Source organism: Python bivittatus, unplaced genomic scaffold (genome assembly GCF_059951505.1).
Source record: "Python bivittatus isolate LINGU-HERP-01145 unplaced genomic scaffold, Pbiv_v1 ctg000700_np1212, whole genome shotgun sequence".
Taxonomy (NCBI): Eukaryota; Metazoa; Chordata; class Lepidosauria; order Squamata; family Pythonidae; genus Python; species Python bivittatus.
The window spans coordinates 46,392,997-46,413,474 of record NW_028277098.1 but is presented as its reverse complement, the minus strand read 5'-3'; the positions used below and the strand labels follow the sequence as shown (position 1 = coordinate 46,413,474).

At 39.1% G+C, this 20,478-nt stretch overlaps 1 protein-coding gene across 8 annotated transcripts in view; it reads right to left on the bottom strand.

Annotated features, from left to right (window-relative positions):
* BEND5 (BEN domain containing 5) overlaps positions 1 to 20,478 on the bottom strand; it is a 949,534-nt gene that overhangs the window by 400,462 nt on the left and 528,594 nt on the right. Inside the window, exon 1 of one of the 8 annotated variants that reach the window (XM_088153215.1) lies at positions 6,346 to 6,930. The exons of 3 other annotated variants lie outside the window; for them this stretch is intronic. In XM_088153215.1, coding sequence (XP_088009341.1) covers positions 6,346 to 6,568 — 223 coding nt within the window. In that variant the 5' untranslated portion in view covers positions 6,569 to 6,930. Of the gene's footprint in view, positions 1 to 6,142; positions 6,191 to 6,345; positions 6,931 to 20,478 lie in introns of those variants that run through there. 4 more of the 8 variants (XM_088153217.1, XM_088153219.1, XM_088153216.1 and 1 more) reach the window with 4 other exon arrangements.

Here is a 20,478-nt window from a genome sequence, read left to right as displayed (position 1 = left end):
ACTACCAGGATTGGTTTTTATTTATTTATTTATTTATTTTTCAAATTTAGTCATTGCCCATAGTCACTCAAAGAGTGACTCTGGGCAGTTTACAATGCTCTATGAGTCTAAGAGGGTATACCTATAAGGGTATGCTCTAAGGGTCACAGTTTAGAATTTTATTCCATACTATTTATTTCATCTGCACTGTATTTATTACAAACACTTGTAATTAAATACAGTAGTATATTTTAGACTGTTCTGGTTTCTTTTGTGTGTCAATATTTTTTTATTCTGGTCTGAAAATGCAATCTGAGAGATAATTTTTATCTTTGACCAAAAGGGGGGGGAAAAAACAATTGAATTAATCCATATAACTTTTTTCCTAATGGAGACTGTGTTCCTCTTTAAATTGATTTACTCATTGCTCTATTTTATACTGTCAGTATTACTTATTTGTTCATGCGCTAAAAGCTCATGATTCTGGAAAATTAAAATATGTAGATACTAGCAGTATCCACATGGAAGTACTTCAGAGCTCTTTATGGATATTTTTAGCAGAAGACAGTCTGTGTGGAATAGGGCTTATGTTCTTCTCTTTACACTCATAAAGGTAAGCATGATTGGTAAATATCAGTATACATTCTATGTTCTATATTACAAGTTTTAACAGCTCCTCCACAAAGATACCTTATTATACAGAAAAAGTCTTTTGAAAAAAGGTATTTATTTCAGAAGCAGTTTGTAAAAAGAGAGATAGATGTACATATATCACTTCAAGTGGAAATGTCTCAGATGACATTTGCTACAGATATAATGGCAATCAGATGTAATTAAAATGACTATTCCAACTAGACTTGTAAGAATATTAATTACATGTCTTGTTGATTTTCCTTTGACCTTGTAAGAAGATTCTGCTTAATACAGTTTCAAATGCAAATATTAGAACAACAAAAAGACTTTCTACTTTCTGCCTCAGTTCTTCCCTTTTTTTTTTTTAAGCTGCTGTGTACATGAGAAACCAGGAATCAATTCCTTGAAGTAGGAGTGAAGAACCTGTAGCTTTCTACAGATGAACTGTAACTCCCACTATTTCTCATTATTGAACATCCTAGCCTGAGCTGTTGGGAATTATAGTTCATCAGCATCTAGAGTCAAAGATTCCCATCCTTACTCTGAAAGGAATAATTGACTCTGGAATTTTTAAAGTACTGTATATAAAATGCTTCTGCACTGTAACTATGGTTGTTGTTGTTCTGTTTGTTTTTGTTCTGAGTGTCACCATTCATTTTATTTCACTGTCCGTTATCAAATAGATTGAATCCAATCTGATAAAGGGAAGCAAAACTACATTTTATACAAATTTAGATTCCTTTATTAGAAATATTTATATAGTGGTGGCATCACAAAAAATATGAGAGTTGCACACTATTTAAGTGGATTTATGACTGTCTTTTCTCCTCCTACAGCCTTGTCCATGCCTCCAAACCTACTTCAGAGGGTTCCTCAACCTATTAAAGCATATTTATAAAACATACAAAACAGTACTAGTAGGAGGGGAAATTGTTCCACCAACAGCTTCTGCTTCCTGAGGAAACATATTCATATAGTGGGAACCTACAAGCTACTTGATAATGTGAAAAAACTCAGTCCTAGAACCTCCACATCAGAACCAAAACAGAGATTTTGAAGTCAATTCTAAGAGAACTATAAACCTTATGCTTATGAAAGGGAAAAATAAGATTTCAAGAAATGGTTCACATTTTTAATTAATTCAACAAGAAACAATAATGATTAGCGAACCATGACTTCCACAAATTATTTTTTTAAAAAATAATTTGGGAAAGTAAACACAAAGGATACTTTCAAGTAATAAATCAAAAATTAATGGCAGAAAACTGAGTTTGAGAAATACAATAGAAGACTGAATGGTACATTAACTTAATACTTAAATTAGTATTTATAAAGCTATGCAAATTAGAGTTTTATTAATATATTCTGGCTGCTTCACAATGATGAAAGAAAAACATTTATACATTAGAGAAGCAAGTGTGTTCCAATTATATTTATTGTTAACTGACTGATCTCCCTCAAAACCTACTTTAAACAAACTGTACCAAAGCATATATGGAAACATGGTATCAGAAAAAAAAAGGATAAAGTAAGGGAAAATAAACTGTGGTCTACTGAGCCTTAAGAATTTGAAAGCCATCATTTATTTCACTGCTGAACAAGGTTCAATTTTTTAGCTTTCCACTTATTTGTTAGACTTACATCCTGTCTATTTTCCAAGAAAGTTTGTATAGGAATTCCCTTATTTAGTCCTCACAGCAACAATCGCTTTAGTAGGGTAGTCTCAGAGAGATGACCCAAACTCACCCACTGATTTCCATAGCTGAAGGCAGACGTAAAGTCCATCTCTCCAGCTTTAATCGAACACTTTAACCACTACACTACTCTGACTTTCATTCTTCACAATGAAGAATGTTAGTATTTTAACATTTTAGTAGCATAGTAAGAATTACAATCTGCCAAGGGCAGTCACAAACTTTGGGTGTTACTCAAAGTAATCACTCAAATTTGTAGAAATCTGCTTATGAATATACTGTATGACATAATCACTGTGATGTGAAAATCTTTTAGAGGGATGCTTGTCTTTCTGAAAAAATACTTGGAACTTTTCAGTAACTGAATCTTTAAAAGCTTAGTGCAGCCACTTCAAAGTCTCTTTTCTATATTTTAGTATAAACACAGAAGACTGGGAAACAACCTCGAAGCAGCAATATGAGTCTTGAGAAATATGGGTGCTTTGATGCTCTAAGCAATAGGTTTGAAGGGGTGCTTTATTAAGTTATCTCAGAGTGGTTTGCATGGCCCTAATCAACACCTGTATAAAACATTTGGTGTTTAATCACAGTATTTATCATAGACCAGTCTGTGTATTTTAGCTCAAGTGAACACAGCTAACCTTAAATTCACTCAAGATAATTTTCAATTTATACTGCATCTATTCTTAATTAATTTTATTTATTCGTATTTATATATCAAATTTGTCACTGCCTATCTCGTTAAAAAATGACTCTGGGCATTTTTTAATATCAATTCATTCCATCAGAAAGTTAATCTAACACATATATCATTTGCACTAGAATCATTTTCTGTTGAACTTTATATTAAGAACTAGAACACCTAATTAAGTGAGAAATATAAAATATATTAAAAATTTAAGAGAAGGTTGAACTTTTTGATTTTTATCAGATTTCTAATTACATTTTAAAGCCATGAAACTAGCTTTTAGAATGTCTTTCCAAATATTTGAGTCATACTAAAGCTTTAAACAGCTCACAGGTTAAAAGGCCCTGGATATTTAGTGCAATAAAACATGCTGCATATGTGCACAGTTTATAAGTGCATGCTTGAAGCCACTTAACACATTTCTTAGCAACAAAGTTGACAGCATGCTGAAGCTAATGCTAATTCTACAATGAATGTAACAGCATTATTACCAAGTTTTTCCTCATTCTCACATTACATTTTTAGAAATATGCTAAATAAAAGATTAAATATTATCTTCATTTATGTATCAGATTATGATCACATACACTCCCCCCAACCCATCTTTATTTCAAACTACTATTCCTTGTCATTGGTTGGCTAAATGTCCTTAAAAAAATAAGGGCTTAATTACAGATAACTTAAGCCTTACTGTTTTAATTGATTTCAGATTCAAGCCATAAGTTAAGCTATTTGCAAGGGCAAATAAAGCAACCTCTTTTTATCTAGCATCAGAAAATTGCAAGTATTCTCTTGACATAGGAGTCCTCAGGAAAGTATAACACAGAGTAATGCCACACACATTCTCCAGTCAACACCTTTCTAACTTCACGAGCAAGAAAACATCAAGAGCATCATTAGCAATGCTCAGCTTATCAACAGGTTTATCCTGGACAATCTCTGATATAACCTATATGTCCATAATATGATCCAAGCCTTGATAAAGAGTACTTGGTTTACCAACACAACTTGACTAAATTATTTCTGGAATCCATTAGACTCAAGACAAGTTAGGTGATGGAACATCTTGATAGATCTACCCAGCCTGCAGAAATGTGATGACACCATACGCCTATCACCAATAAAAGATGCTCTGCATATGCTTAGAGGTATAGTTCATAACTTGTGATGGACTAATATCCTATAATATAAACTAAGTTTAAGTCTAAGTACAGACTCAGACTAGAAGGCTGGTTTATTCTGATTTCAGTGGTATATTTAATTATTATCATAAATTCTATCTGTCAGAACTATAAGGTTTGAGATCAATTCCACTTCTCTTCTGTAGAAGCAGGGGAACATAGATATGGATCTACCTAATTCAGTATTGTTGTTGGCTCTGACTGGCAGCATCTCTCCTGGCTTCCAGGTAGGAATTTTTCCAGCCCTTCCTAAAGTTTCTGGAAATTGAATCTCAGACGTTCTACATGCAAAACACAGTCATCACTGAGCAATCATTTACTTAATATACGTATCTGGGAAGGAAGGGTTGTAATTACAGGTAGTCTCCAGTTTAAGAATGAGTTCACTTCCCAAGGTCTGTCCTTAAGTTGAATTTGTATGTAAGCCGGAACAGTATTATTGTATAATACTGTATAAGTAGTAGTGTGAAATTAACTCGAACCATTGTGTATTTAACTCGAATTTTGCTACAATAGCCTCCGTTCTTAACTATGGGTCATCCTTAAACCAAGTATTCTTAACCTGGGGACTACCTGTATATATTTAAATACATATTCTGTTTCTGAGAAATTTACATTGTATGTGCTGCTAGAGATTTAGGCAACAACCCTATATGTATATTTGTGGGGTTGGGCCTTTCTTTTGAATAAACATGCACAGGGCTGCATTATTAATTTATAATATATTCTGGAATCTCATGAAAACAAAAACATCTGTTTTATTTCATCAGGTGAATTCTATTTTGCAACGATAGCTAATACATTTATTTATGGTAACTTTGTTAAAGTGATCAAAACTAATGCTGCAGTTATCTTTATTTCAGATCAAGGATAAATATTTGCCATTGAAGCTTACTACCATCTCTTTTTTCAGTCTCTACTTAATTGTAAACAGTCCTTTTCTGCATGCAGATCCCCAACATAGTATGCAGCGTTCTAATAAAAAATGGTTACTATACGTTAAGTACAGAGCTCGTCATCAATATTTATAAAAATATAGAGAAGTACTTTTTGCCTTTTCTCATAATACTTAAAATTACAATCACTGAGTGTAATCTGAAAGCCCATTCAGGACAGGCAAACAAAGGGGAGGGGGGGATTTCTCTATATGTTTAATTTAGAATTCATTTCCAAAATGAACAATGGTGGTGGTCAACGATTTAAAAGATTTTGGAAAAAAAATTATATTCACAGGTCAGTTCTGATACCAATCTAGAACCTCAATGTTAAGATGGAGTACATCTTTAAATAACACTTATATAAGGTCATACTGCAGAGACTGTTACTTTCATGACCTGCTTAATGGTTTTCTGGAAACATCTGGTTCCTCATAATGAGAATAAAAAACTGGACTTTTGGACTGCTCCAAGCAGGCCTTTTCTTGTGCTCAATGCCCCTTTTTTGTGGCAGCCACGTCGCACCCTAACTTAGTCTGCCAATGACCACCTTGTTCTTCCTATAAAGATCACCCACACCACACAGCCAAGTTAACCCAAGTCCTTCCTAGGGATTCCATAGTTAAAGGTTCTCTACTTCTTACCCAAATGACTCCCTCTTTTTTAAAAATCTCCCACGTTTTATAGTCTGTGGAATAACCCCACGCCAGCGCTCAGCGCCTCTCCCCACCAGCTCAGTGGTCACGTCCTCCCTTACAGCCATTTCTACTTGCGCTGCCCACCTCCCCTTCCAGCATCCGCAGCGTTGAGAGAACGGAGAAAATGCGGAATCCTCCCCGTACTCTCTTACGACGGAACAAGCCTATCCCTCAGGGAAGGGGACGGGGGCATTGGGAGAATCCCGGCCCACCCCCATCTAGGCCTCTGCAACACCAGGCCACCCCCCCGCCGCTCCCTCCTGGGGATACCCGAAACCCCTCCCTCAGTAGCAGCGGAGCCAGCAGCAGCCACTCCGAAGGCGAGCAGGCCCACCGTGGCGTAAGGAGCGGGACTTCAGCCACAGGCCCCTTTCTCCCTTGCTTGCTTGCTTTCACAGAGGGGAAAAAAAGTCCCCCCACCCCGCCCGGGTCCTCCAAAGAGCTGGGAGGTTTTAACTGGTCTGGCCTCCACATCGCCTCCCTCCCTCCCTCCCTCCCTCCGCCCGCCGCCCAACCCCGCGTCCCTCGGTGCCTCACCTGCCAGCGCCAGGATCTGGGCCTTGTGCAGCGGCGGCCGCTCTCCCCACTCGCTGGGGCTCTCGTCGCCGTCCTCGGGGTCGTGGGCCGGGCTGCGGTAGACGGTGTAAACCTTCTGGTTGTCGAAGTCGAGCCGGGATTTGGGGCTGAAGTCCTGCACGCACGACACGGGCAGCGCATAACACACGTTGTCCTCCAGGAACCGCACGAAGGCATACATCATGGAGCGGGGCCGCGACGCGGGGAAAGGGAGGCTCACGGGAGAGCAGGCTAGCGGCGGGGTGAGAGAGGGGGCCCGCCCGTCTCTGCTCCCGCAACCCCAGCTGTTCTGTTATTGTTCCTGGAAGCCTGGCTCGGCGCTCGGCTGAGCTAGTCTGGGCTTCAGAGCCTTCTCTTCCCAAGACATCCGGGATTCGGGCTTCCCGCAAGCAGTCGAGCGCCGAACGAAGCGAGCCTCAGTCTGGCGTGCAGCTCACAGAATTGCCCGACGCGGGCGAGAAATCCCGCTTAGTGCTGCCGGAAGCGGCGGCGGCGGCGGCCTCTCTCTCGGGCAGGAGGGGGGAGAATTTACGGCGATGAGCAACTTTCGGGAATGTGGCTTTGGAGCTCGCTGCTGCCGCCGCCTTCTCCGCACCAGGCCAATCTTTCTCAGCAAAAGAGAGCGAGAGCAGGCGGTTTGCAGGCCGGTGCAGCGGCTGCTCTACCTACCATACCTCCAGTTGCCGAACGGGCCTTTCTCCCCTCCACTGGGTGAGCTGGCGTGAGTAGAGCCCGCTGAATCCAGTCCCCTCTGCCACCCCATCCTATTTCGGGAATTGCGACAGGGAGGACTGGACAGTGAATGGGGGAAGGCGTCTTGCAGAGTCTTCGCCGCCGTTGCCCAGGCGAAGGGGAACAGGCAGCTGTTTCTCTGAATTTGAGCCATAATTACGCCTCCTTTGGGCGATGCACTGGAGAGCATTTAGCCCTGCCGGTTGGATGGTGAGAGTGTGGAAATAACAGAAGGAGAAAAGGAGGTGGAGGTGGCTTCTTGTAAGCTCTGGGGACGATAGAAGACAAACCACCAGATATTGCCCCTGGACAGGGCGGAAAGGAAGTGTGGGCCAAGCGCGAATAGCCCCGAAAGTCCCTAAGAATGGGCTTCTCTTGTCCTCTATCCACAGCAGAGAACCTTGGTCCAGGAGGGCCATCCAGCAGTGCAAGGAAAACTGGGCTCTTCCTTGCAAATGTTGGCTGTCTAGTGAAATCAAGCAGGTGGACAAAGTACATGCTGCTTTTGCAAGTAGCAGCCATCTCCTTTCACCCAGACAATTGGGCCCAAGGAAGAGAGGTAGTAGCTGGCCATTTCTGTCACTATAGCAGCCTTCTGCTATCGTCGCACATTCTTTCTCTGCCGTATAGCAAAGCTGACTGAGTTGAGGAAAAAGTTAGTGGCCATGATTGTTGATACCCTGGCAAAGATGCTTTTCTCATTTCACCCATCTTTCTTTCTCTCTGGGCGATCCCAATCTGTAGCATATACTATTTTCTCTTGGGCCCACAAATCATCTCTTGGAGAAGTTTCACTTGGCCCAGTCAAGAACATTGACAGTTCATGATAATTTCACTGAAAAAGCAGTAGTGCTTCATTTACACAGTATACATACTCATGGTTAACTGAACCATGCTTTATTTGGTGCAATTATATTGGGTCACATGGCACAAGCTGAGTTTGCAGAACATACTAATGTTTGCTGGCTAGTTTATAGTTTAGTATACCACATAAGCAGAGCTAAAAACTGCTTTCTGGACAGTTTTACTAGACCAAAGTCTGCTACCCTTGACAAAACATAAGATAATGCATCTAGATCATGTCAAATGACTGTCTAGTCAATATTCTAGGGCTGAATTCACCACTTTCAAAAGCCCAGTGTATTGTGTGAACCCAAAAACACTCAGTTTTCATCAGGAGAGGGTTAATACTAACCTCAAGGTCCTTGGTTTAATCATTATTCAAAGGCTTAGTAGTATGAAGCTAGGAACTCCAATCCAACTGTTAGGCATATGCGGGGAGGAGGTCAGTAGCATCAAAATGATGTCACTGGGCAATTGAAGCCCTGCTCCTTTTTAACATGCTTTGCATGTATCGCATGCATCAAAAAAGGCGGAGGGCTTCAATCAACCTGGACATACCCACCATTTTTATGCTGTTGACTATCTGTGGATGCCCCTACCATCAGTAAGAGTTATGACTGATTTAGTAGCTGTTTTTGCAGATCCTCCAGGACTTCATGCTGATCATAGATGTTGAAAGGGACAATTAACCCTCAGGTAAGTAGTTCATATGGTATGAGGAATTACCTTAATCCCAAAGAAGATTGCATTTGGGACTAAGTCTAATTTCCTGAGAGTTAATTGACTAGATCATTTGATCCAGTTGTCCTGTTGACCTGATGTGTTTATCATCGCACCTCCTAAGATCCAGTTAAGTATTCTACATGGGAAAAGTCATATAATTGTGTGGTTTTGAGCATATAGGCTCATCAGTAATCCTTACTCCTGCAATTGGGTTCACACATTACTCTTAATTAGTAATGTGGTTTGATTAATTTTCATTTAGCATGTTGTATAAGCCCAGGCAATTGTAGTTTATGAAATAGACTAATATGAAATGAACACTTGAGTTATTACAGTATGGAACTAGGTCTGTGAAATGTGATATTGTCTCACTGGCTATGCATTCTAATCATTCATTCTAATTTGCTGCCAATCTGCAATATGTACTTTAGGCCAGAATTGAATAATAGAGTCCTAAGTGAATAATGTTTGAATAAAACAAAGACTACTGAAATATCCATGCATCCACCCATCTCAGCATATTATCTAGACTTTCAGAGGATTGCTGTTAAGGTGTTCCTACATTCCTACAGCTTTGGTAGGTATTAAGAGGTACAGAGGCTATAAATGTATAATTTTCAGCAAGGCTAGAGAATTTCTGTTGTAGCCAAAAAGCAAGCTTCTTCACTTATATAGATATATTTTGTAAGTTTAAAGAAAACACACATTTAAAAAAAAAATTCTACTTTTGACAAAACAGGGAAACAACATGGCTTTGTATAATTATGGCAATAAATACCTTGCAAAATGTCTGATTATGTAATGAAGAGTCATATATATCAATGATCTGAGCAATTTAGATAAATTAACAACAAACAGATGGATATACAATTGTGTGAAGATTATATGTTGACAAAGGGAAATAAAATCCTTCATTCTGTAAATTAGCTCTAAATTCCCAAACTCAGTGGCATGATCATAGATTGCAAAATGTTGTTATCTTAAATATTAATATATATTCAGATAAGGACCACCAATAATTTTCTCCCCTAGATATTTCACAATGCATACTTTTATGTGCGTACCTATAAGCAAGTTCCTCTATGTTCAGTAGGACTGCAACTTCGAAGAGAAAGATAACTCACCAGCATGTGTAGTCAGTAACCCATGATGGCATATAGTATTTCTGTCTGCAAGTACAGCAGAAAATAGGACCGCTTACTAAGCCTTTATGAAATATGCTGCTTAGGTCATATGTGTATGTATGTGTACATGGTTATATAAAATGTATGTGTGTATGTGTATATATTTACATTAGTCACTGACTAAGTTGAACTTGTATATAGCATTTTATTCTACCTATTGAGTTGTAATTGCAAATATGTTTCTGTAGTCAACCTAGTTATGTTTGGAAATAAGATATTAATAGTTTGCAAATTAAAACACAGACACAACCTAGAATTGGCAGGAAGTTATAAGGGTAAAGAGGCTATCTGAATGTTAAATTTGAATCCTGAATCTGGTGGTAGGACTGCTAAGATACGACAAGAAATTTTAAAAAAATACAGTTCAATTAATGATGATGACAAGGATCATGAATCAGAGTTTTTATAAAAAGGCAGACTATAAGAAGCCTGATATGTCAATGGAGTTAATCTGGAACAAAGGAGTAAGGATTCTGACATAAAACTAAGGCTTCATGCCTGCTTTGTGGAATGTGTAATGACTATAACAATGGATCCAATATGGAGAGTTTATAAATAGAAGAAGAAAACTTGGGAGGATAAATGACAACTCTAGTTTTGGACATGGGAGTCTGCAGGAATTTTTCTGGTGGTACAGAGGCAAAGCTGCAATGCCAAGTGTGTATGGGATGTACTGCTTTCTATATTTGCATTTATTTTCTTGTAAGTGTGATTTGTTGTTTCACAGCTTTATGGGATTTGTTAGAGGATCCCATGTTTTGAAACAAGGACATGGTAAATCACTTTACACTGAACGAAACCATTAGTTCATCTAGCTTGATACTCACTATACTAACTAACAGCAGTCTTTGCCAGCGTCACCTGGAAAAGCAAGATCTTAAACTTAAGAGCTGTTGCATGCAAAGCAGAGGCCTTCTCACTGAGCTATAGCTTTCCTTTCATCTTGGAAACACTGAGAAGCAATTTGTGGGGGTACTAATGGAACCTATTAATATACTTTGCCAGGGTTTGGAGCTTACTTAAAATCAGATTTTCTAATAAGATGGTCCATGAAATATACTAGAGAACTCTTGAGTTCCCATGTGTGGGGTTTTTTTTCTGAATGAAAAGAAAGCCTGATCCAAAAACCCATAGACCTCCAGCAATGGCAGAATACTGACTTGGCTGCCCAAGGAGGACAGTGGTATAGCACTAAAGCCAGAATGGTACACATGACAGTGGGAGTAGGGATATATGAAATAATAACATAGATGAATAATTCCATACATCAAACAGCTAGTTCAGGGTGATCCATGTCCATACAAAAGGTTTTGCATTTTGTTGAGCCTAGATCTGAAACGTGTGCTTAGTCTGGCCATAAATTTGAGATACCTGTGTTCCAAATAAGAGGTGTTTAGAGATAGAGCAGAGGATTGTGGTTTTGCCCAGATTATGACCTTGCAAATTTCTAGGCCCGAATGTGTGTGTTCTGAATTCAGAACACATTTTCCATTTTGTTCCCTGAATGGAAAAACCACCACTGGCTGCCTCCAGACTAGCAAAGGGAGATGGGGCTAGCTCCCTCTCGTTGTCTTATGCAAGCAAGCAAAGGAATTCTTTTTCAAGCACTTAATAACAGTTAGTCAATAAACTTTAACTGATGGAGTAGGGGTGTTTTTTATTTATGATAAATCATCATCTTTGTACCTTTATTTTTATTCTTGCTAACTACCTAATGCACCATTTTGGAGGGAAAGCCAAATATAAATCAAATAAACACCTACCTTCCTACATTTATATAACATATCTTAGCTCCATTTGCAGCTTACCCTAGGTTCTCTTCTCTAGGCAACAGATAAGTGTTGGATGTCATTCCAGCAAAGTTCTTTACTATTACAAGTCTTGATAAAATAATGTCTGAGCAACAGCATGCTATATTACTTCATCAAGACCTGCACTACAGAGCCTTCACCAAGGAAGACAACAAAAGGAAATCTTGCAACCTTTCATATGGATCCCTCTCAAGCCTTAAGAAATTGCACTACAACTACAATCAACTTTAACTCCCCCCCCCACCACTCATTTCCCCTTGAACATACACACATGACTGGATGAAAACTCTGGAATACTATGCAGAACTACCATCTACCCATCTCCCAAAGTAGGTTTATTTTGCTAGGCTGGCATAGCTCCACCAAGCAAAATTAGTTTCCCAACTGTTGTCTATAATAACAGTGGACTTTGCATAAAACACAATATTAGAAACTCAGAATGTTTCTGAGTTTCTAAGAACTGAGTAAGAAATATCATAAGCTCTTGCCTTTGTTCCTTTTTGGGGGGTGGGGAGATACGCTACTGCCCACTGCTATAGCAAAATCCTGGATTCTGGACTTATTTTTTTATGTGCAGCAAACTGCCCAGCAGGGAAGCGCTTTAAAAAATGATGTTCCAGGAATTTCCTGGTGTATATATGTCAAACATTGTTAGTCATATTCACTCATGAATATTCATTATTCTTTCCCCACTGCTGAGATGAAATATTATTATTATTAATTAAATTTATCCCCACCCATCTCCCTCTAATGGGGGACTCTGGGCGGCTTACAACTGATTAAAACAATAAATAAAAATACAATTACATAAAACCTAAAGCTATATGAAACAATTACTAAAAAAGTCCAGGAGGCCGATGGTTCAGAGCAGCAAACGCCAGGGCTCTAAGGGGCTAGCCAACCCCACACCTGTTGTCTTCCCTCCCCACCCCAGGCCAGATGGCAGAGCCAGGTCTTCAAATCCCTCCGGAAGGCCAGGGGTGAGGGGGCCAATCTCACCTCCGGGGGCAAGATATTCCAGAGTGGGAGCTACAGCAGAGAAGGCCCACCTTCTGGACCCTGCTAGTCTGAGCTCTTTTACCAACGGGGTCCGGAGCATGCCCTCTGTGTGATCAGGTGGGATGGGTTGAAATCATGGGGAAGAGGCAGTCCCTCAGGTAACTGTTCCTGAGTTAGAAGAAAAATATATTGGCATCAAATGTGCTGTCCCTATTGCCAATCATCATCCTTCCTCTGTTATCTCTTTCAAGTCACTGCAAACACTTGACCTCCTTCCAGGGTAACAGTGACAAAGCCTAACAAATTTTATGTACTTTGAGCTCTCCTTTGTCTATGTTGAAATAAGGGCGGGGGGATGCTACTTGATGACTTACACTTGTCTCATTCTTGGGTTGGAGACAAGGGGAACGCAGCATCCTGCTGACTAAGTACACAAAAATATTGCCTTAGCATTTTTGGGCTATGATTAGGTGCTAGTAGGAAGAGAACTGAAAACACTAAAAAAAAGCCCTTTCTTACAAACAAAAGGGGCAGTAATGTGAACATATTTTGGTTCCTATCTCATAGATCTCAGTTTCTAGAAGGGCTAATATAATAATAATATAATAATATAATATTATAATATAATAATATAATAATGATGATAGGCACTCACGCCTATCATCATGAAGTGCTTTGAAAAATTGGTCTGTAGGCACCTCATTTCCTGCCTTCCACATACATTTGATAAACATCAGTTTGCATATAGAACTAATAGATCCACAGAGGACGCTATAGCCATCACTCTCCACACTGCTCTGACTCATCTGGAACAGCGGGGGACCTATGTGAGGATGCTTTTTGTAGACTTTAGCTCTGCATTCAATACAATCCTTCCACACAGACTGGTGTCTAAACTTATGGATCTTGAGCTTCCATATTCAATCTGTTCTTGGATTTTGGACTTCCTGTCTGGCAGCTCCCAGAGGGTTAGATTAGGCAATTATATCTCCTCAGCTCTTACTCTCAACACTGGTTCACCACAGGGCTGCGTGTTGAGTCCCTTACTTTACACTCTTTATACATATGACTGTACCCCCCCACTCACTTCAGCAATATTATCATTAAATTCACAGATGATACAACAGTGGTGGGGCTTATCTCCAAAGGAGATGAGTCTGCCTACCGGGATGAGGTGGACCGGTTGCTTTCATGGTGCGGAGACAATAATTTGGCTCTTAATATTAGTAAGACCAAGGAGCTTATAGTGGACTATAGGAGGAATAGATTAGATATCCAGCCCCTGGTTATCAATGGAGACTGAGTGGAGCGGGTGGCCAGTTTTAAGTTTCTGGGTGTTACTATAAAGGAGGACTTGACCTGGGGTGCTCATATTGCAGCCTTGGTTAAGAAGGCCCAGCAGAGATTATACTACCTGAGACTTCTCAGGAAACAACAATTGAATGAAAAACTGCTGGTGACCTTCTACCACTGTACCATTGAGAGCATTTTGACCTACTGCACCTGTGTATGGTTTGCTAACTGCACAGTGGCAGATAGGAAAGCGCTCCAGAGGGTTACCATCACTGCCCAGAGGATCATTGGTTGCCCTCTCCCCTCTTTGGAAGAACTTTATAGTTCCCGCTGCCTTAAAAAGGCTCAAAACATTCTTAAGGATCCATCCCACCCGGGACATTCCTTTTTTGAACTGTTACCATCTGGCAGACGGTACGGGATAATGAAAACAAGGATGAATAGGCTGAAGAATAGCTTCTATCTTAGAGCTGTAACTATACTGAATTCTATCGTATAGTGCAGTATTAATGCAGCATCAGGGGTTGTGCAATATGGAATGTGAAGGTTGTGTTATATGTTTTATGTGTGTTATGTGTTCTATGTGTTCTATGGTTTTTATATTTTTAAAGCTGCACTGGGGTGGCATTTAATTTCGTTGTACAAGTAGTACAATGACAATAAAGATTTCTATTCTAATGAAAACTAGGAATTGGCTCTGTGTTTTCCCCACTCCCATCCTCCTTGAATTTATTTCCCCACATTCAATATAGACTAAATGCCTGATTAGTCAGATGGGAACTAGAGATTTTCTTCACCAATTTGTATCTCATAACTTCTGTGATTACACATCCAAATGTACTGCATGGATTTACAGGATACCTAAATGATTTCAACATCTAAACTACCTGTTTGCAGCAGGGACACTTATTTCCTATACGAACATAGAGCATTTAAATTAGTATTGAATTATTTCCATTAGCTATGAGTGACATGAAAGATTTAAGAGTCTTTCCCCGCTGCTGAGTTAGGGTTAGGGTTAGGCTGTGAAAGAAATTTTGGTCTGCAAAACCAAACTGACTTCCCAGACTCTCTCAAACACTATTAGTCCCTACCATCTACAACCTGCCAAACAGTGGATCAGTAGGCTCAGGAAGCAGGAGAGCTGGTTATCTCAAAACCTGGACAGGTCTCTGCAGTTTGGAAAGGGCACCAAGCCTGCACTCAACAAACCCATCAAACAGCTGATCGGTGGCTTGGGGAGCTATGTGGTAAAGTGGGAAAGCTGACTGTCCCCGAACCCTGAGTTTAGGGGAGAACTGGTTCTTCCACTTTATTGTGCAACAGCCATCAAACAGATTTCAGTAGGCTGTTGGGAGCTGTAGGGTACAGCAGTGCCATATTCTGTGGCAAGTTCTTTCTACCTGGAGAGAGGAAAAAATGGCAAAGGAGAGTATTTACATTGAGGGGAGGGGACACCATCCTGAAGTAGTCAGAAAGTACTAGCTGGTCTCCACCATCCCACTGTCTGTTCCACTCAGAAGAGAAGATATGTAGCTAAGGATTGAACTGTGGAGTCAGTTGGCCTGGCACTGATGATGTTACCTAGCTGGGTAATGAAACGTCTGCAAGAAAAGAACCAAGCTCAGAGAACCCCAAGGACTCTCCATTCATCATTGACAGAAAAGTTGTCAAAGCAGGTTTTATAAATTTTGAAACTGCTATGGGTTGCTACCAGCTTCAGGGAGAAAACACTAAAATTGGAACAATTACGGACAACCTAAGACTGTCTCCCTAATGGGTTGTGAAGACATCATGGAACAAAACAGCATAGAAAAGTTGGTAGTGCAGGTTTATACCATAGTTTGATGCAAGTAGATGCCTTTATGCCTGCTATTCTTTAACAGTTAACAGAACAAATCAGAAGAGAAATTGGCCCATTATTTCTTACAAACCAATGGCTAGTCTGAGCTTGTTGTTTCTATAAGAAGCCTAAATACAACAAACTTAAGAGCAATATTTATTTCTCTGCTGGCAAATATATCTGTTGCCATGGATATTGTGATCATTTAAAACTCTGGTCTTTTCAGTACTGTAGAGTCTAGATGGTGATCTGATCTCACTGATCTTTCTCATTCAAGAAAAGTTCATAGGCATTTAAGGCTGATAATCCATTTCATTTCTAACACTTTATATAAGCATCTACATAGCTACATTCTAGTGTTTTCAACTTGAAATAAATGTCATTATCACAGCAGGCCAAATAACACTTCAAAATAGTTTTGATTAATATGAGAACTCCAGTAGAGAGCTTGAAAGGAGGCAGTCTGGAACATGAATAGGTTACAGTAATATTGAGAAAATCTTAGAATTCAGAAATAATAGCCCTTAATAAAATTAGAATGACGTATTCTCAAATACCAATATCACCATATACAGAATAAGGCAAAAACTTTTTAAAAACGTGACAATTATTTATGTCTGCTAAAGTGAAATCAAAGAACCCATTCAAATAAGGGGAATGATTAAAAAAAAAGTGTTATTAATCAATAGATTTTTATGGGCTATTTTGAAGGACCATAGGATTCATAGGAGTATAGAGGGGATCAGGGATATCGGGGGGGGGGGGCGGTGCTGTCAAAAAGTCAAGATGGTGATCTCAACCATGCAATCAAAGCCCTTCCTGGTTTCTTGTGGATTGTGACCGACATAAAAAGGGGGCAGGGCTTTGGTCTCATGACAAACCCACCACCTTGACTCTTTTCAGTTCCCCATGGATGCCCCCGCAAGGACTTTACATCCTTTTCTTTCACATTAGGGTCTGACTGATTCTATCCCTTGCAGATCCCAATAAAGAAGTAGCTATTTCAGTTCCCTACATTGTATTATGACTTTACTCAGAAGCTGTTTCATGATGCAGAGAAAGCAAAGACTGAGTGGTCCCTTGAATATTATTCAAAGAACTATCAAAAGTAATCTGACTGACAAAACACAAACATACAATAATGGACTGTAAGGAGAGAAAGAAAATGTTTAATTTATTTAAAGAACAGCTTTCCTCACAGAAGCAAAGCAACTGACAATAATTAACAGAACAAAATGCAAGGTGTGTATGAAATGCTCCATATATTTTCTAATGATATTCTCTTTTCACAATGGGAAAAGTAAGGAAGACAGAGTTAAATGAAGAGGGTGGGTGTTTGGATAATGGTGTGGAACTGCTGCAAATGTAAGTGGAAATTGGGATCCCTGGTTTAAATGTTCATCACTGCCTTGCATTCATTACATAACCTTTTATCTTATCATTTTATCTTTCTGTTATTTTATTTTATTCCTCTATAGCTCTTCATTCAGAGGAGTTTGGAACAATTTACCGGGGAGAGGGCTGGAGAGAGAGATGGTCTTAAAACCCTCACAATAAAACTAACAAGCTTTAAAAAAATAAATACAAGAATTGAAAGCAAAATTTATTTTTACACAAGAGAAGAACAAAATGCCTAACAGTCTGAGCCTGATATGTTAAGTTAGAAATGCTTAGGAAACCAGCATGTCTTCAATTCTTTTCCAAAAGAAGATGGGGGGGGGCATTGAAACATAACTGAGACACTATCCCCGAGATGGCTTTACTCCCAGCCATTGCACTTTCAATTGTTAGGATCATGAACTGAATTGCCCCAGATAATTTTAATGCATGAATTGAATAGTTCTCAAGAAAGCAGTCTTTTATATCTACCTCCTAACCCACTGAAAGTGTTAGCTACTAAGGTCAATAGCTTACGCTGGCCCAGAGTTTACAAGGAACCAGTGCAGTATTTCCTGGACTCATGTTATCTTATTTAGCTGTCCCATTAACAACTGAACAACTACGTCCTGCAACAGCTTCCAGATTGTCTTCAAGGGTAGCCCCACATAGAAAGCTTTACAGTAATGTAATCAAGATGTTATTAGGACATAGATCACTGAATTAGATGATCTAGATTATCTTGTCCAGACAGGATTGTGATGGGTGTATCAGCTAAAGCTTGGCACAGACCCTCCTTGGTATTGAAGCCAACTGCATCTCTACCAATAACTGAGAATCAAGAAAAATGGCAGGTTATGTGCCTGCCTTCAGAGGGAGCATTACTTCATCCAACACAAGCCACTATCCTAATTACCAGGCATGAGAGGAAGAAAAAGAACCGCACCTATTAGCAGCATGCATTTTCCATGATACATGATTGATTCTGTAGAGACTGATCAGGACCCAGTAAAGAAATCAGAGCGGTGTGTCCAAATATTCTGCATAGTTAGGAATGCACTAAGAAGATGGAACCATCAGGCATGTTCACGCTAGGATATATTGCACTATTTTGTTTAAAATATTGTACTGTAATATGACTTACTGTAGCTGAAATTGGTAAGGCTGCTGATAAATTGTCCTTGCTACATTTTTCTAATCAATTCCCCCTCTCGTTTTTTTCAAAAAAACAAAAAAACAAATTGTAGTCTGTGTGCATGTGTGTGTGGGTATGCATGTGACAAAATATTAAAAAATGCATTTAGATAAAGCAGAAATTGGGAAGTGTTAAAACACATAGCAAAATGTGTGTGTGTGAGAGAGAAAGAAAGTGTAAAGAATTTTATATTTATCACTACAAAGGAGTTAGAAAATGTTGAAAACCACTTTCTGTGAAGGTATCATAAAGGAATACATTCTTCTACTGGCCTAAATTATATGAAGAGAACACTTAGCATGTCACAGTCTGTAATATCTGGGGTATTTCATGCTCAAAAAATACACAATAAATTCTATTCAATATGGCATAATTAACTCCTTCTACCTGGTTGTATGTGCAATTAGATTTCTAATGCTTAACTCAATTTGAATACAAGTTGACAGTAATTTATGATGTGTTCAGCAGAAAATACAGTTAACAGTGGAAAGTATTTCTATATCCACATGCCTTTTCCAAAATTAAATTAGATTTTCCTACATGAATATGCTATGTGCAACATCGGAAGCTTTGCTGGCCTCTTCCAACTGGACTGAAAACTATCTGGCAATTGTTACTTCTGAGAGTATAGATTGTGGGGCATATTAGTTGCTTGGGAAGGCAAAACTAAAATGCTTGGGCAGGCAGAGTTCAGATGAGGAAAATAGAAAGTCCTTTTAGTATCAACTCTGGATGATATCCAGTTATTCCTAGGAGAGATACTGAAATTAGATTTGTGAAGTTCTTAATCTTACTCAGAGTTCACTAAAACCAAGTATTACAAATAATGTCAGTTATGGAACTCAGTATATATTCAGTAACAATAAAGAGAAGATATTTTATTCACCATTGATTTAATTCAAACTTCAGAGTCACCACAACTCTAGGCTTCTTGATAAAAGGCTATGATTTGAGTTCCAGCAATTTTTTTTTAATATGGAATAATATTTCAGCTAAAAGGCCTCCAAAACAAGGAATATTACTGCATATTAATAGAGTAAAAGGTACAGGAGAAATACTGTAACCAATAAGCAGCCATACTGGCCCTGAAAAAAGCTAGGTTGATGTCAAGACAAGATTACAAAAGAGTGTGCAAATCTTCAAGAACAGTGTGCAACATTCAAGTTTTCAAGTATACTTCATCCAGCTAGATATTTTTAAAAAACAGACAAGGGGAGGAAGAAAGAAATATAAATGGTATTCAAGCTATGTCTTCATCCCTTACAGTCTTAGAAAAATAGAAGCAGTCTATAGACATGCCAAGTGGTTCCTATTAGGCAAAAAAGAAAGATTCACTGAATCAATTCCTGAAATATGGCATGGCATCAAAAATCACACAACATAATAGAGCAAGAATAAAAGGAAGCCTCTTTTTAGGATGATATATATCACATATACCTAAGTGCTAAAGCCTACACAGACAACAATGCTTAACCCAACCAAAGAAATTAAATGATGCTTAATAAATGCCCATATTAAATACAAAACATAACTTGAATATTGGGAAATTGCTACAAGAGAGAGAGAATGTGGCATTTCATCTTACGCTTTCTCAGCAGTACTAACCTCCCAAATAGTTGAACTAAAATGGACACGGCTCTCACTTTTGTGCAAACTCATCAGATTAATTTCCACAAGGAGCTCTTAATATCTGCCACTGGTGGCAACTGCCCCAAAACTGCCACTCACAAATGACAGCTATGTAGTCATTATTGTTAAAAATAAATAAAAATAAAAATGTCCTTCAAGGCAGATCAGGTTGCTCTTGTCTGTTGCTCCCATAGCACCCTTATGACAGCCCAACTCCATGGGGTGTTGCTCCTCTCACCATTCCCAGCAAAGCAGAACTTCCAGTCTTTGACTCATTACTCCTTCAGCAGTCAGCCTAAAGACAGCTGTTGTATAGACCAGGGTTCCTCAACCTTGGCAACTTTAAGACAGGTGGACTTCAACTCCCAGAATTCCCAAGTTGAAGTCCACCCATCTTAAAGTTGCCAAGGTTGAGGAACCCTGGTGTAGACAGCACCCTTTCATAAGAATCCCAGATGTGGGCAA